General features: G+C 32.5%; 1 protein-coding gene across 1 annotated transcript in view; it reads left to right on the top strand.

Annotated features, from left to right (window-relative positions):
• Positions 1–19,068, top strand: part of LOC139530001 (multidrug resistance-associated protein 1-like) — a 44,478-nt gene that overhangs the window by 10,795 nt on the left and 14,615 nt on the right. The window contains exons 5-20 of the mRNA XM_071326016.1: positions 1,336–1,443; positions 1,821–1,882; positions 4,070–4,198; positions 4,542–4,766; positions 5,570–5,768; positions 5,979–6,299; positions 7,243–7,380; positions 7,761–7,907; positions 8,698–8,782; positions 9,102–9,168; positions 9,926–10,052; positions 10,526–10,702; positions 13,784–13,951; positions 15,853–16,036; positions 16,638–16,704; positions 17,853–18,009. Of these exons, the coding sequence (XP_071182117.1) occupies positions 1,336–1,443; positions 1,821–1,882; positions 4,070–4,198; positions 4,542–4,766; positions 5,570–5,768; positions 5,979–6,299; positions 7,243–7,380; positions 7,761–7,907; positions 8,698–8,782; positions 9,102–9,168; positions 9,926–10,052; positions 10,526–10,702; positions 13,784–13,951; positions 15,853–16,036; positions 16,638–16,704; positions 17,853–18,009 (2,361 nt within the window). The remainder of the gene's footprint in view (positions 1–1,335; positions 1,444–1,820; positions 1,883–4,069; positions 4,199–4,541; positions 4,767–5,569; positions 5,769–5,978; positions 6,300–7,242; positions 7,381–7,760; positions 7,908–8,697; positions 8,783–9,101; positions 9,169–9,925; positions 10,053–10,525; positions 10,703–13,783; positions 13,952–15,852; positions 16,037–16,637; positions 16,705–17,852; positions 18,010–19,068) is intronic.

The following is a 19,068-nucleotide window of genomic DNA, read 5'->3' as shown; positions in this document are numbered from 1 at the left end:
TCGTTTGTTTATGTGTTACATATTTGTTTTTCGTTCATTTTTTTTTATATAAATAAGGCCGTTAGTTTTCTCGTTTAAATTGTTTTACATTGTCTTATCGGGGCCTTTTATAGCTGACTATGCGGTATGGGCTTTGCTCATTGTTGAAGGCCGTATGGTGGCCTATAGTTGTTAATGTCTGTGTCCTTTTGGTCGCTTGTGGACAGTTGTCTCATTGGCAATCATACCACATCTTCTTTTTTATATTTAAAGTTTAGATTTTCATGATCTAAATGTCCAAGAAAGACTACAAAATTTCACAACTAAACAAACAAGTGTATCTTAATTTCATCGAAGAATGATACCATAGTTGTTACCAGCATCTCTACGTGGAAGACGTGGTAATTTATTTATTTAATATATCTTCAATTTGTCCAATTCGAAACGACTTCTGACTAATTCTACACAGAGAATTACTTGTGAATATGCTATGATGCTCAGTGGCGGATCCAGAGGGGGGGGGGGGGGGGGGGGGGGTTCCGCACCCCCCCCCTTTATTTTGGCCGATCAATGCATTTGAATCGGGACATATGTTTGCACCCCCCCTGCACCCCCCCTTTGCCCTGGGCTAGCACCCCCCCTTTCGAAAATTCCTGCATCCGCCACTGATGCTGATAACTGAAATTAATGATTCTACATGCTTAGCGCAACTGTGTTACGGGATACATGTTACTGTTCTTCAATGTGAAAAAGGTCTTTCTCGTTTAGTTTTTTAACATATAGGAAAGTAGCCTTGAACAGAATTCGCAGTTTCGAACAGGACTCAGTATGAGCCAACCCGTGCGATCAATGTTTTTTCCCAACTATCATATGTGAGGATTTTCGCTACGGCTAGGCTAATTGGGCTATACAATATACAAATTTCTAGATCATGGACGATTCGAATCTTAGCCTTTTCAAGATCTAAGTTTGCACAGATTTGAGCACATACCACTTAAAAATAAGGGTCTTCGTGGACGAGCTGATACTGCAGTTCATTCCACAGGCGGAATGGGTTTCAACTTTAAAGTTTCAAAATTCTGGAAAAAGTAGGGACAGAAAAGTTTCGGTCCTTATCATACCTTATCCGTGGAAGACTATCGTGTCTATCGGCGAAAATCGTATGATATCATCTAGAAGAATGATGTTTTTGTGTCGATTGGTTGCCGTCTCATTGGTGTATATTTCAAAAATTATTTCAAAATATGCATCTCTATATGTTCATTTTCATTTGAGGTAAAAATATTAGTTTTTTTCTATTCATATAAAAACAACAAATATATATAAGTCATAAATGTTTTTATTTAATTCTTTCAGGAATATGAAACAAAACTATTCGAATTTGTTATTTTCTATTCATCCTTTACTTTTACCGTTATTCAATGGATTTTGAATAGCATAGCAGAAAACCATCTGCAGCAAAAGGTAAGACAGATACATTATTGTCATTGTGTTTATATTTCCAAACCTTTACCCTTATATTTGCTGGAAATCACATAGAGCTAAAATACATAGATATGAAGAAGGAAATGAGATTCACCCCTCCTCCAAAAAGAAAACAATAAGAATCGCCAAAAAATATACCTCAAACGCTAATAGAAAAATTAACGATAATTTTATCACAGGTCAACCCCTATACATAAAAAGATTAAAAAACATACGAATTCAACAAAAAGAACAAAAAAACATACAAATAAGACTGAAAACATATTAGGTCGAAAGTCTATTTAACTATGAAATAATTTCTACAGACTATTTGAAATAAAATACTACATTTGAACTTCGTAACATATTTTTTGTAGGACATGAACCCAGAACAAGAGTCTTCGTTTCTGTCCAGAATAACATTTAGCTGGATGACTAGGTATACACAGTATGCTAATACAACATGTTAGAATATACCATTAAAACATTAACATTTAGCTGGTTGACTAGGTATACACAGTATGCTAATACAAGTTAGAATGTACCATTAAAAACTTATCTGATTACAATGCAACCTTTTTCAATCTTATAGTTCTCTTTTTATTTAGTTATTTGTTTCATATATAATACAATAAATGCGTTGATTGGTAACGTTTGAATCTGTCATATTTTATGGACTCCCCCCGTTTTTGAATTTGCCTATGAGTTCTTTTTATACCCCCGCTTTGAAAAAAAGGGGGGTATACTATTTTACCTCTGTCTGTCCTTCCGTCAGTCCGTCAGTCCGTCAGTCTGTCAGTCAGTCCGTCCGTCCCATGAATATTTTTCGTCACATTTTTCTCAGGAACTACACTACCAGGATTTCTGAAATTTGGTTTCAGGCTTGATATAAGTCAGCTATACTGTGTGATGCGTTTTCAGATACATCACTTGACAACTTTATGTTTACCGAACACTTGTATCATTTTCACACCTGATAGCCAAGTTGAAAATTTTTCGTCACATTTTTCTCAGGAACTGCACTACCAGGATTTCTGATATTTGGGTTCAGACTTGATATAAGTCAGCTATACCGTGTGATGCGTTTTCAGATTCATCACTCGACAACTTCCTGTTTACCGAACACATTTGGACGGGGGTATCATCAGTGAGCAGAAGCTCACAGTTTCACTTGTTTTGTTTTGCTATACCCTTTTTACTGTAGTGTTTTTTACATATTGAAATTTTCCTTGATTTTTGCGTTTGATAGTTTTATGTATTTCTATAGCTCATGTCCATCACTGTTCAACTCTCAGGGCCGTAACTAACCTCTTCAAACATTGAGGCAAAATATATCGCCGAGCGGAGCGAGGCGACAAAATGTTGGCGATGTGACTGGGGGCCGCTCAAGGTCCCCAGAAGCTCTGGGAAAAATAACGCAAAATCGTGCATTCTGAGGGTTTCCCGGAATCTTTCTGACATTGAAACGTAATTAATTTTTGCTTTTTTCGACAATATTCTGGTCTGAAAACAAAAACATAGATTCATTGTAATTTAAGATGTTAAGGTTTTATGGACAACATTAAAAGACCGATATGCAGGACAAGGCAAAATTCGTAATTCTCATAATCATTAATACCGGATCTGTCTGTCTGGTTTAGTCTTGCATTTTGCTTACACTTTGGTGATATGTTTATGACTAGATTGAAATATAGTGACAGAGCAGTATTATGCTTTAAATACTAGTACTGCTTAAGTCGACACTAGGGACCATCTTGACCCTGGTTTACGGTATTAATGATTCTTTTATTGTTGAAGACCCTCCAGCAACTCTGACCAAATGATTGATCATTAGTATTTTTTTATGCATTGACTTTGTGTGCGATTAGGTTTCGTGCACATTTACTCCATATTCCTTTATTTTCTGTAAAAGGGTCTGAACATGACTTAATGCAAGTTTAACCCATCAATGGAAATGGCAATACATTATTGTTTTTTTTTCAAATTATTTGATAACGGAAAATTGGTGACCTTACTTTAATTTAAACCATGTCAGCTATCTAGTTTTATCAACCAAAAGAAGCCAGTTGTGAATTCTTTGATATCAAATTCAATTTTTTATGCAGAAACGACCATTTTTTTCTGTGTCTTGTATATTCTTAAAATATTTTCTAGCACAATATCTGGAAATCGGTGGGCATGCAACATTGCAAAACCACACGTTTACAAATGAAAATCAACACTCAGACTATTGTCATAAAGTAGGACAATAAATGAGCAAAAGACAAACCCGGCGGGACACAGAAGTTCAAACAATAGACCATCAACTCTGAAAACTAAAAGTAAAAAAGAAACATGGATCACGAAAAACATGCAGGGCCGACACCAGAGAGTGAAGAGAACTTGCTTCTTGTTACGTAGACACTTTCCGTGAAAACAATTTGATATTAAGACAATCTTTTGTTTCATTTTTTTTTTTAATTTCTAACACGAGGCATTTGCCTCATTTGCCTCAATGTAGTTACGGCCCTGACTCTACAAACAAATCACCCGAAAGGCAGACAATACATACAGAATTTATTTGGTTCATGAAAATAAATGTTGTATGTAACATGGGAAAAGAATTTCAAATATTTCTTTTCTTTAGATTGATGATGCAAGGGTACAAGAAACCTTTAACAGAAGATTCTGTTTTCGATTTAAAGCAAAGAGATACAAGTCAGGAAGCCTACAGTAGATTTTATAACAATTGGGTCACAGAATGTGCTTCAGCAAGGTAAGTCGATTCTAATTAGAAAATATAACCATGTCAAGGCCACTATCATCATTGATTGCGATTGCTCGTTTTTTTTATGCTTGATCGCTGAGTCAGTGGAAGTATACAAAGATAGTGCACAAGTGCGGAGATTTTTTTAAAGTATAAGGTAAGGGTGGGGGTGGGGTGGGAATGGGGAGATTGGGGGCTAGTCAATCTTTTCAATAAAAAAACTTTTGAAAAACCTTATTTTGAATAAATTTGTCTGTGATAAACGAGTTTAATAATGGATATACGATAAAAGACTTAAATGTTGGACATGAGTTCTAAACAAAATTATGAAATTATTTATATTATATTTCAGCCATGAATATGAAACAGCTAATCACCAGTACCATTTGCAAGAAGCAGAAAGTGAGACCTCATACTTATTAGTTAAGTCTCATAAAAACATAAAATCTCAGCAGCACCAGACCAAACCATCCCTGATTAAGGTTCTCTGTAGGACGTTTGCTGTACAATTATTTATAGCCAATATTTGGAAGATTGTATATGATGTAACGTTGTTTATCTCACCATTTCTTTTAAAGTAAGTAATAATTCTTAGTGTTTGAAATACATGTATTGTTCATGTTCAATTATAAAACGCCATTTCTGATTTTGCTTCACATTAAATAAAAAAGAAATAGTATAGAATGTAGAAGTAATATTACTGGCCGTGTAATCACTATTTATTCTATTGTAGAAGTAATATTACTGGCCGTGTAATCACTATTTATTCTATTGTAGAAGTAATATTACTGGCCGTGTAATCACTATTTATTCTATTGTAGAAGTAATATTACTGGCCGTGTAATCACTATTTATTCTATTGTAGAAGTAATATTACTGGCCGTGTAATCACTATTTATTCTATTGTAGAAGTAATATTACTGGCCGTGTAATCACTATTTATTCTAATGTAGAAGTAATATTACTGGCCGTGTAATCACTATTTATTCTATTGAAACGAAATTAGAACAGAATAAATGTTTATTAAAAAATAGTACAGTACTCAGTCTTTCAGACAAAATACCCATTATAATTCATCAACTAGTAAACACTATAAGTAAAAGGTTTTGAGCGTATATTATATTATGTTTCAATTATAATGAATATAGAAATTACAGCAGGATCTCCACGATAAGCATATTCCTCTTTTCATTAACAATGGTCTTATTTCATTAACAATGGTCTTATTTCATTCACATGCCTTAAAATATAGGAATACGACGAGTTAACTTTTTAAAAATAACAGATTTTTCATAAAGTTTAAATTTTTCAAAAAATTGTGAATCATAAAACAAGGACGAGTAAAACAATTGTTTTTTTAACAACTATTATCTGTTTTAGAATGTTAATTGACTATACTGCAGCATCTAAGGATCCAGAAATATCAAACTTTACTCAGGAATGGAAGGGCTACTCTTTAGTGGCGGCATTCTTTGTTACAATTCTGATCCAGTCATTAATGTTTCATCAGCAGTCTTTCTGGAGTATGACATTGGGAATGAGGGTCAGATCAGCTTTGATGTCAGCTGTGTATCAAAAAGTAAGTACTTGATAGTGAATATGTTCTTCATCCAAGTTATAGTGGTCTTATTGTCAATTACACCGCATCTACTTATTTTCATATTAGTCTATTGCTTTTTGTTTAACGATATCATATTTATAAAATGTTCAATATATTCATTTATTCATGAGACAGATTTTTTTCTTTCTCGATTTAAACAAGCACTGAATTATATTTCATCTTATTCAGGCACTAAGAATGACGAGCGAGGCAAGACAGAACTCTACTGTCGGAGAGATAGTCAACCTAATGTCTATTGATGCACAAAATATACAGGACTTTATAAGTTATTTTTGGGTGTTATGGTCATCTCCATTACAAAGTTGTTTTAGTCTTTATTTCTTGTATGACACTATGGGTCATTCCATGTGGTCAGGGATTGGTGTTTTACTAATACTGATTCCATTAAATGGTTTCGTCATATCTAAAATTCATAAGCTCCAGGCACAACAGATGAGACAAAAAGATGAAAGGATAAAATTACTTAGTGAGGTTTTAAATGGAATAAAGGTATATATATATGTATTTCTTTGTTAAGTCATTTCAATAAGGGGGTATTCATGATGAAATCGAGGTAATTTTACTTGCTAATATTTCTGTCTGACAAAATGTTTATGTAGTTGTTTTTGTTTTGCAAAATATTTGGTACTACAAATGTATTTAGAACAAGATGTGTTTGTCATAAAATCAATCAAGATTTGGCAAACAAAATAACTAAAAAATGTGTCGACAACAAAAGGCTTTATTTAGTAACTTTGAAATTAATGTTCAATCTTCATCAAATTACGATTGTTGCACTCTGCAATAGCATGCGTATGGATGAGCTGTCAAATTTTAGACGGAGAATGCCTGTAAACATTAACACTCGAGACCAAAATTTAAAATAATGAACCGTAGAAAAAGCTTTTAACAAGTTAACCCTTTGCTATGTGGCGTAATAAGTTGCAACAATCAGGTCAGTTACTTCATTATCGATTACAAATTTACAACTAACAAACAGAAAGTTCCGTTTAAATGATATCAATTTCAGCCAGAACATTGGCTACTAAGCAGACGATACATCAACCAGCAGCGGCAGCAATCTAGTGTTTATAGCTCAACGTAATATGTCGACTTCATTGCGCATAAACGTCGCATCAAATATATTTCAGTGAGCGTGATATACTTTAAACGCATATTCCGAATTCAATGAGAATAACATATAAATATATTATGTCGATTCAAATGAGCACGACATGTAAAACGTAAGATACCGAATTCAGAAACAAGCACATTATGCCAGTTCAGTACGCATATTACATATGAACACAACATGTCGCTTTCAGTAAGCGCCACATATCTACATGTACTATGTTACATGTGCATTTGTAATAGTATACGCAGATTCCTGTGCGCATGCCACAATGTTCAAGAATCGCTTTGATAATTTTCATCAAACAAATTTAAATTTCAGATTTTAAAGATGTATGCCTGGGAAATGGCCTTCAAAGATAAAGTGTTAATAATTAGGAACATGGAACTAAAGATACTTTTTAAAGCTGCTATTTATAGAATAGTTATTATTTTTTCAAGAGCTGTAGCACCATATTTTGTAAGTAACATATTTTTTTAAAAATATGTACACTGTTTAGTTATCATAACAAAAAATAAATAAGAAAATGGTTATTTTTTGTTATATATGGTTCTCAAATTGAAAATGATAAGTAATTCGACTTTTTTAACATTAAGTAAACTTTTTTTCTAACATATATTTTACATCGTATTATCTAGATGGAGGGTGGTTGGGATCCTTCATTTTTTTATACTTAAAGCTCTGTATGCTTTATATGTTTTGCTCTTTTTTTCTATTCATTATAGTTAAGCACCTCATTATTCTCTCTATTCTTTATTGTTTAAGTCCATTATTCTCTTTTATTTATATTTATTTTGCTCATTCTGATTTTCTGGTTAAATAGTCGATATTTTGTACAGGTATCACTGGCAACATTTGCTACCTACATATTTATGTCATCTGATCATTACCTAGATGCCAAGAAAGCCTTCGTTGCCATTTCTTTATTCAACATACTGAGAGTTGCTATCAGTTTTGCTCCGATGGCAGTTAATAAAACTATTAAGGTAAGAGTTTTAGTTCACTAAATTTTGTGCTTCTCTCTAGTTGATATAGTTCATATGAGGTTTGGAGTTGAAGTAAAATTACAAAAAAATACTGAACTCCGTGGAAAATTCAAAACAGAAAGTCCCTAATCAAATGGCAAAATCTAAAGCTCAAACACATCAAACGAATGGATATAAACTGTCATATACCTGACTTAGTACAGTCATTTTCTTAGGTAGACAATGGTGAATTGGACCTTGTTTTATAGCTAGCTAAACCTCTCACTTGTATGACAGTCAACCATTCTATAATATTGACAACGATGTGTGAACAAAACAAACAGACATAATAGGTAAATAATTTGGGTACAGCAGTCAACATTGTTTTATAATCTTAATCACTAGAAAAACAGATAAGAATTAACAAAGAAGTACAATAAGGTATGTAAATACAAAGCACATTAGCAAAAATGAGACCAACATTCATTAACAACATCCATACATGATGTTTAGTTTAATCTTGCCCCAGTCTAAAAAATCGACTGATGTAATTCCAAAAAAGCAAATTCCATGTATCAGATAGTCTAATCCCTTAACCAGCTGGTTAAAGTTGAGTTGTTAATGAGTTTAATATTGAATTTACAAATTAAATACAAAATGGATATCTTAATTACGTACAAGATATTGTTAATCCTACTTAACAACATGAATGATACTATCTCCGAATATTTTCGTAAATCCAATAATACCCTTTCAGAGCAAAAAAATTATGTTTCATCTCAAATGTTTGAATCAGTCATTTCTATTTCAGGCGAGTGTTTCTTTCCATCGATTGAATAGATATCTGAACAGCAAAGACCTCAATCCAACTAATGTTGTGCACAATACTCCAAAAGGTAAAAATATGATTATTTTCTCTATGGAATGAATTTTTATATGCATTTAACTCTCTTTCATCATTTCATAAAAAATCAAAGAATCTCTCGACCAATTTCTGTTATGGAAGCTACTAAAAATAACTATAAACAAATCATTTCCATTCTCAATTTTATGACTCAAATTGTTTTTTCTTTAATTTAAAGTTGTTTTAATCAGTATATAATACAATTATAGTAAGCCTTCTTTTAATTTTTATCCAACGAATTTGCATTTTTTTAACAATGGATAATTCAAAAGTAACGATCTATTTTATTTGTACAATTTATTTTTATTTAGATGATGCAATTGTAATCGAAGATGGAACCTTTTCTTGGGATCCAGATGGCGGGAAATGCTTCAGAAAGTATGTTTGCAGTCGTATATTCGTATATTTGTCTATGCTATTATGTGTTATGTATTCCAAGAAATTAACATCTACAAAATAAAGCTTTCTTGAACATGAACTTCAATTAAAAACTCTAGTGATATCAAATCTTCAAAAAGTTGAAGTCGTGCATTATCATATATATCTGCATGTTTTACCTATCAAAGTGGAAAGGTTTGGGAAAAATAATAACGCCATTGCTTTCGAATGGAATTCTCCAGGTACGTCCGTAGGAAGGAGACTATGGGTGATATGTTTGTTAGAAAACGATTTGGTATATTATAATAATTGAAAAAAATAAGAATAAGAACAGTCATACTTATTTCCTGTTCAATATAACAAAGATAGGATCAGAAGGTGTTGTTATGTAAAACAAAAATTTCCTCGTGACCTATAGCTAGTTGTCTCATTGACAATTTTGCATCATCTTAAAAAGTATGTGTGGAAAATCGGTAGATTTCAGGAAATTGTTTCACAACTTCGACTTGGTTTAACTCTATGACATTGATGTATTGGAAGTCTAGCATTTTGGAAGGTTTTATCTACGGGGTATTTGTTGTGGGAATCAGTGTGGTGCTGCACTTAGCCAGATTTTTTTTTATAGCATTGCCTAACCGGTTATTGACTTTACCACCTTAATTTGTTGAAGAGCTACTTTTCTGTTGTTTTACCCATTTTCATGCAGATATTGGCATCAGTGTAATTTAAGTTATTTGTATTAACATGTTTTTTTCAGCATCAACATTACTATACCCGAGAAAAAGTTAGTAGCTGTAGTTGGTCATGTAGGGTGTGGAAAATCAAGCTTGCTGTCTTCAATATTGGGAGATATGACTAAAGTCAAGGGCAGTGTGAGAGTAAAGGTGAATATATCATAACCTACGCTCTTCCGTTCTCAATTGACCATTTATGACATAAACACAGGTATTATTGACATCTGCAGATCTGTAGTAAACGTTTTGAAATGTAGAGTAATTAAATTATCTGAAATGTTACTGTTAATATGAGCATGTAGGACCAATGAAACATGTACAGTTATTAAGAAGAACCAAACAAATTAAGGAAAAGAAAAATGACAATATGAAAAGAAGAAAACACGTTTACTATAATCTTCAGTAATGAAATTAAGGTGAAACATTGCAATTCATGGTATAAAAACAGTGAGAACGAGAACAGGGAAATCCATACGTGGTCAACTGTGCCTAAAAGAGTAATTTATAAATTCAAAATTTAGTTAAAAAGGAAAACAAATACTAAAGACCTGAGGACATTTCTCTTTTGCCTTATTTTACATTTTCCTAGGATCTAAATAAAATTTGACTTTCAAATACGACAGGGTAAAATCAGTTATGTGCCCCAGCAAGCATGGATACAGAATGCAAGTGTGGAAGACAATATTTTATTTGGTTGTGAAATGGATCAGAAGAAGTATAAAGACGTTATCGATGCGTGCGCCCTGCGAACAGATTTAGATATATTACCAGCGTCTGATCGTACTGAGTTAGGAGAAAAGGTAATTTCTGGTCTACAAATATTCAGTCTTTCTATTAATTGAAGTGTATTGTTAATCCACGTAATCAGATGTATCAGAGTCTGGATGGTGTTTTTAGAGAGGAAGGGGAGCGGTGGATGTATCAGAGTCTGGATGGTGTTTTTAGAGAGGAAGGGGAGCGGTGGATGTACCAGAGTCTGGATGGTGTTTTTAGAGAGAAAGGGGAGCGGTGATGTCCTTCATTTCTGTATTCACTTATATTTTATTTTTCAAACTATTCATTATATTTTGTAAGTCATCATCCTCTATTTTTTATATTTCAGCATTCTTTTTTATTTCTATTTTTTTCTCTATTCCTTACAGTTTTGCCTTTTTTCTGCACTATTTTTCTATAATTCTGTAAACTTCATCCATACCCTCACATAAACTATTCGATACGACTTTTAAAAAAAAATGATATGATAACAAACTATATTAAACTCATATTATTGATGAAAACGATTTTGTCTTTTTCAGTATATTACACTAATCTATAAATTCGGTAACAGCTGCATTAATAAGTACCTTTATCATGTTATATTATCAATTAAACAAAGTTAATAAAGTTGTCTAACACTTTTAATTGATTATGAGGGCGATCATATCTAACCTTATATGTTGTCTGTCAAGAACAATCTATTTCGTTCTAGTATTTTAGATTTGATAAAAATCTAAACAGAGCTCATTTATACCAAATTGTTTATTATATCGGCATGTGTTTTATAATATTTTAAAAACAATTACACCAACTAGTATCTCAATTGTTTGTAAAACAATTGAAAGGTCTTTCCTGTAAAAGTGATGTTTTCGTAATGTACTTGTTACGACCTTTCATTTGATATACGACAAGCATACCTTCTGAACCTTTTCGCTTTTCACACTTAATGACCCCACCGCCTAAATTTTCGAGATCGGAAGTATGATATATGTAATGTAGACTTGATGATTTTTCATTTGATATGTGACAACGCCATGTTGTAGAAAGTTTGATTTTTGCACTTAATAACCCCATCCAACTTATTTTTGGATTACAGGAATTGGATATTTGAAATGTACACGTGAAGACCTTTCATTTGATATGCAACAACCTTATCTTAAAAGAAAATTTATGTTTTGCACTCAATGACCCCACCCAACCCATTTTTTGAGGACGTCATTTTGATATTTGAAATGTACGCTTTACGGACTTTCATTTGATATGCAACAACCTAGCCATCTGAGAAGTTTGATTTTTTTTGCACTAAAAGACCCACCCTTCCCACTGGGATGAAAAAGGAGTTTGAAATTTTGATTTTTGAGTAGAGCTCATTTAGACGTTCAATTTGATATACATAATGACCACATATTGCAAAGTGCCAAAAATGATATAATATCAATTATATAAATAGACTTTACAAAGTCAATGCAAAACATGAAAATTTCAAATTAATTTTTTGGGTATTTTTTTCATTGAATGTTAATGGTATTTGGTCAAACATATAACCATGTTAAACTCTTTAGTTTCCTAAAATTTTAGGTGGTGAGCTGTTGTTGATTCAGAAATACATGCCTCCGCTGGCAAAACTTCAAACTGAATTATCTCTGAAACTCTAGCAGATATCTCAAATCTGCTAAGTGATAAATGATCTGCAGTTGAAGGAAAACATTGTAAAGAAAAAATTAGACGATCCAAGGTTCATCAAGGTCACAATGAATCATCGCATATATGATGCAATACAAAACTTGAGAACCGGAAGTCGTAGAGACATGAGACTACCACCATTTAACTCAGGACCACTTGACCTTTTAACTGTTTCAAGGTCAAGGTCATATTACACTCTGAAGGTCAAGGTTAAATTTCATCATGACCTGACATTGACCTAAAATTGAAGGTCTTAAACTACTGATCATTTTTGCAGTTTATAGTAGGTTGATATCTGTTACCATTAAAAAGATATACACACAATGTTATACTTTTAAGAATCATCCCGTCGTAACTTTTGAACAGACAGTCGGACACTTTTGAGCTCAGTGTATAAAATGTAGAGAGGAACATTTTATACGCTGTAAGTATGCAGCAAACTCTTATCGTTTTCTTAATATGCAAGATTGAAATTGCAGCGTAATTTTTTTTTGCACTCGGTGACCTTTGACCTTGAGGGCAAATTGAAGGTCACATAAACTTAAGATTATTGGTGTAGGTCCCACGTCTTTACGACTTCTGGTTCTCGAGATGCAATTTTTCAAAAATTGTGTATATTTTGTCAAGGGAAATAACTCCTTATAAGGGTTAACAACAAAATGATGGTATATGTTTATTAACATTGCCATCTGGTCTTGTACATGTTACCGTTTTCAAATCGATTCTATCTTGAATACTTTTTGAGAAAAAGGCAAAAGAAAGAAATTGCTTCAAGGGGACATAACTCTCATAGGGAATGATGAAATCCTGAGCAGCCTAATATGGTAACACATCATGATGAGATCTAACTATTGTCCTAAGGTCATGATATCTTCAAAATCAACGAGGGGGGGGGGGGGCATGTCAGGTCTACCGATGGTCTATATTTGGTCAGGATAATTTCAATAGAAACGAGGGGAGGCCATGTCAAACAAATGCTGGATGAAAAAAAAAAAAAAAACATGCGTAGAGGAAAGACCTTAATTAGCGGTCGTTACTACATGATTCAACAACAATAGGCCACTTTAAATATTTATACAAAAAAGTGAATAATCTTTAACGTCAGTTTAACAAGAAATTAAGTTGGATTTTTCATTACAAAATGTTTTGTTATCTCATTAAATGCATTAAAAAATATGCTTACTAAGCTGAGTTCATACAATTATTATTTTTTTTTTTTTTTTTTTTATCTTTATCTTTGAACAAACGTTGATGAGACGACAACACAACCTCACAAATGACAAATAAAAATAACTATAATTAGTTCAATTTGGAGTTTGTTTTGCACTAGGATTTAATTGTTTACTTTATTATATACGTGAAACCTCATCTTCGTTTCCAAATGTAACTTTGTTTATAAGTGGTTCAAGAAAACTTTAATCTCTATTTTTCTTTTACACAAGGGTATTAATTTAAGTGGAGGCCAGAAACAGAGAATTAGTTTAGCCCGAGCTGTATACCATGACACGGACATCTATCTCCTCGATGACCCCCTTAGTTCAGTAGATTCTAATGTTGGTAAACATATCTTTGAGAAAGTTATTGGTAACACCGGACTATTATCGGATAAGGTAATGTAGTCTAGGTTGTAACTATAAGGAATTCATAAGTAGCCTAGCTTATCAAACATGCACGTCTCATTAACTAGCTATAAGGCTGACCGTATATGTACATTGAAGTTTTTGTGTGTGTGTAAACCTTCAATACTTTTGGCTATTTCGTGGTGGTCAGTTTAAAAGAACAGAGGAGCCCGGAGTGAATTACCGACATTGTATATAACAGAAGCAGATTCAAGCTGTGTATAACTAATATTGTGATAAAAATCTTTTCGTTTTAAAGTACTTTATTTGATATTGGATTTGTAACACGTTTTTTGCCAAAGCAATGCATTCGATCATATGAAATATAATTTAAATACATATGCAATAACATACTATAAGCATGCTGCCATGGTTAATGTGTTTTACATCTAATACATAAAACGAATTTAGCGGAAAAAAATTAAAATATAATAATATACAATCCATACTTCGTCTATTCGCACTTACATACATGGACAAACAGTGGATATTTAAACAGATTATAAATTATTATATAATTCATACTTCGTCCAACAGCACTTACATACATATAGAGCCATATGCAATAAAAAAAAATCTATGAGGCAGCTGGCATCTTTGAAGTGTTGTTTACACGTAATGCATGTAAACAAATTTGTGAAAAAATTTGCTCTTGAGTAAGTAGATTACTACCCGATGTTAAAAGTTCTACATTTAATTGACAGTTATTTAGGAACCAGCTAAGATTTTCTTAAAGCTCTCTTCTTCTGAATATAATATACATTCAAAAAAGAATGATGCGAATCTTCGCGATACACACCGCATAGGAATGGATCAGAAATAATATTAAAACGTTAAAACATTTGTTTTGAGAAGGTGTTCAAACTTCCAACATCTATATCATACTACTTAATTTTATACAGCCAATACTACACGAAATCACAGAATCAATGCAATTAGATCACATGCTTTAAAAACCAATATAATAGAAACACCAGTGTGGGTCTACAAAGGGGTTGATACATGGCAAATATCGCAAGTTACTTTCAGACGAAGGCAGCAGTGAGATTCATTAAAATTTTCCTTTCCTTAGAGTTTGTTCTTGAAGGGTTTAGACACAAATAAAACAAACCCCGTTCATTCTGATCAGAGTGCACACATTTATCAGTATTTAAAGTCATAAGAAACCTCAAATTAAAAAAATAATGCATATTTTTTTTTATAACTCAATGGATAGTTTTCATTATAAAACTTATGTACATATACTTTTTTTCTGAAGAAAATTCTTTAATTTGTTCATATTTAGAAGAAGTTTACTTTATTTTAATTGCTTCCTTCCAGGAACTTTACAAAGTAGGATGTATCCGTCCCCAAGACAAGATACTTGTATCTACGTTGTCCATTCTATTTAATGAAACAAAATAATACTAACTCTTTCTATTTGTCTTTTAGTTTAGTAAGGTACAATTGTGAACTTTCCATTTTTATGTATCAACATTCCAGGAAGCAATTCCCCGACATATTTTCCGTATGCAAAGTGACCTCAGTGTGACCCATCTCGTAAAAATCCGGTGATCTCAATACGCATGGATGACTTTTTGTCCTTAAAATAAACTATTATCTGATTGTACATGTTAAACACGTGCTCAATATCCATGCTTTTATTGTTGATTGTTGACAAACAGGTGAAAATCGTTAATCTTCGGCTTCAAAACACGGACTTTAATTACCTGCCATATTTTCACAACACATACCGATCGAAAAAAAATTGACCATTCTACGAAATTTATGCGAAAAAAGGATAAAATCATGCACAGAAGACTAAGTTATGATGTTTGTATGCATTGGTTCAAGAATTGGAATAACATTATTTTTTACCGGTCACTCGTTTCATATGACTTTAATGTTTTCAGACGCGGGTTTTGGTAACCCATGGCTTAAGATGGCTGCCATTTGTAGACAAGATTATTGTAATGGTTGATGGATCTATATCAGAAATAGGAACTTACGAAGAACTCCTGTCACATGACGGGGCTTTTGCACAGTTTTTGAAAATGTATATCATAGAAACAGCAGAAGACGAGGACGACCCGGAAGGTTTGTTCTTTTTAATTAATATAAGAATAAGAAGATGGGTTATGATTGCAAAGGAGACGAACTCTCCACAAGAGACCAAATGACATTTAATTTAACAACTATAGGGCAGTGTATGGCCTTCAACAATGATAAAGCCTACATGTATATCGCATAGAAAACTGCAAAAGGCCCCGCAACGATAAATTTTAAACAATTCAAACGAAATATCTAACGACATAATTTATATGTAAAAAGCATTAAACGATAAAAAAATATGATATGCAATAAACGATTTTTTAAATTTCCTTCGGAGTTTAGTATTTTTGTGATTTTACTTTTTAGACCCCTGCTATTAGTGCAGATTAGTTAAGTATGTTTTTGGAACGAAAAATGAGACTTATATAAATAGATTACTTAAAAACATGAACACTTCGAGTAAAAATTAATAAACACTAAATAGTTTTGTTTATAATACACTGAAAATATATTGTAAGTAACAATATCAAATAATAAAGTTTAAACAGGACTAAGATCCATTAATAGGAATTACACAACAAGCTAAGAGTACAAGGGGAGGAAACAATTACATTCAAGTTTTATTATACTATTAGATATGTTTCAGAGGAGAAAATAAAAACTGATATATCACAAAGATTTATTTCTGTCGGATCTGGTGATAACTATGATAGGTATGTTTACAATATACGATAAAGATATCCTTTTTTGTCAATATTTATTTTTGCTTTATGAAAACGTAAATAACGAAATGATAATGTAAAAAAAATACCAAAATATTTGTTTTAAATATTATCTTAAAATTCATTTCTCTACAAAATAGTATTTAAGTACAGATATTGGTATGCTATATATGTTGTACCTTACAGATCCCTCATGGGGTTAACAGCTTCGAATCTTTACAGCGACTACAAAAGGAAAACTCAATTTTATGCGCTATTGAAGCTTACTTTTTCTAGCATGATTTTCTTGATTGCGGATTGCTGTTGCCACAAGGGAGCTATCAAAGAAAGGACCCAGAGAGGGATTCTTAATGTCTTTCAAAGATTTACCAACACTTTCATGTGTTAGTTGAGCGTTATTGAATACTCTTGTTACCATGTCTGCATACATTGTATATAATTTGAGAAACCACACTCCTGTTCTCTTTTCGTGGATTGTGACATCAGGAAAAAAGAGTTATCATCGAATTTATTCTTAACATTAGCAAAATGACGAACGCCACATGTCAATCTTGATATAGTTACCCTTAAGCTTCCGTAGCGCTTGAGATCACACCCGATTTTCGTTGTTTGACTCGTATTGTTCACTCTCTATTTTTTGTGTTATGATTTTTTAAAACTTTTTTTGTTGACTTGTGTTTGGCTTTTCGTCGTTGTTTCCTCTTTAGCATCACGTTGTCAATTTTCTTTGTCTTAGAAATTTTAACGCACCTTTATAAGATGTTATTTTCTAGTAAGAGCACTTTTTCAATACCGCTGATTGTGGACTGCTAGTCTTTGAAGATATCATCAGTGCAGTAGTCAGTGCGTTGGTACTGTGCTGATTTATAACAATCCTTTCTTTAAATATCTGTTTATAAATTTATAAATTTAAACAAGTTAATTTTACAGTACCCAAATTGCACCGAAAACCCAAATTGCAAATTTTACACCCAAAATACAATTTCAAAATAAAGGAAACAGTTATTTGTGCGAAAAGATGTTTTATACAAGATTATCATCTCTAAATTATATCCGTAGAATATCTGACATTTTCAAATATTCCAAATTGTCCTTTGTTTAAAGCCTTACTTTTGTCTATGTATAATGTTTTGTTATAGATTATTAGAAACTCAAACAGATGATGTAAAACTTCTTATGAAGATATGCGAGTCCAAACGCCTGAGAAACGGAAGCAAACTAAGTCAGGAAAGCTTTGTAGAAGTTCCTGTACAGAAAAGTAAACTCACAACGGATGAAACAACAGAGGAAGGACATGTAAATATCTTGTCTATATCCATCTTTTTTTGTATTCGTTATCAAAGGAAGACAATTCAATTAACATTTTGAATATTGCTTTGAAAGGGGACTCGTTGAAAAAGCCGCATCAATCGTATCATATTATTTGCTTGTGACAGGCCAGGCTATCTGAAACATGTGTAAAAATTCCAAAGATCTTTTCGAGTACTACATACAATCTAGGACTCTCTCAACTTAAAACAAATAATATTAAAACATTTGACTTTTCTACAGTTTACACAAGTATTCCCTGTTCCAAACTAAAAGACAAATTGAAAGAGTTGGTATTATTTTGTTTCATTAAAAAGAATGAAGAACGTAGATACAAGTACCTTGTCTTGGGGACGGATACATCCTACTTTATAAAGAATCTCTTTGATTCAAACAAAAATTTTTCTGAAACTGACATTATCAAGATCTTTGATTTCTTGATTGACAACATATTTGTTACGTTTGGAGCACGTGTTTTTCAACAGACTGTCGTAATTCCAATGAGAACCAATTGTGCCCCTCTTCTTTTCGAATTGTTTCTTTATTATTATGAGGCTGACTTCATACAGGAACTTCTAAGAAGAAAAATTATATGTTAGCAATATCCTTTAACTTTACATTCCGCTATATATACTAAATAATACAAAATTTGGTGACTATGTTGAACGAATCTATCGGATTGAGCTAGAGATAAAGGATACTAAAGAAACAATTAAGTCTGCCTCATATCTCGACTTACATCTAGAAATTGGTAATAAGGGTAGGTTGAAAATAAAACTTTACGACAAAGAAATGATTTCAGCTTCCCAATTGTGAACTTTCCATTTTTATGTAGCAACATTCCAGCAGCGCCTGCATACGGAGTATATATATTCCAATTGATACATTCCCGGGCCTGTACTAGTATTGCCTTTCATGACTTCCATGATAGAGGATTGCTGCTCACAGGAAAGCTATTAAACCAAGAGTTTCTAATGGTAAAGTTGAAATCATCCCTTCCTAAATGTTAAGGACGCCATCAATAGTTGGTTGAACGTTATGGAATAA

Source organism: Mytilus edulis, chromosome 7 (assembly GCF_963676685.1).
Source record: "Mytilus edulis chromosome 7, xbMytEdul2.2, whole genome shotgun sequence".
NCBI classification, from domain to species: domain Eukaryota; kingdom Metazoa; phylum Mollusca; class Bivalvia; order Mytilida; family Mytilidae; genus Mytilus; species Mytilus edulis.
Note: the sequence above shows the minus strand (reverse complement) of the source record. Positions and strands in the feature narration are given on the sequence as shown.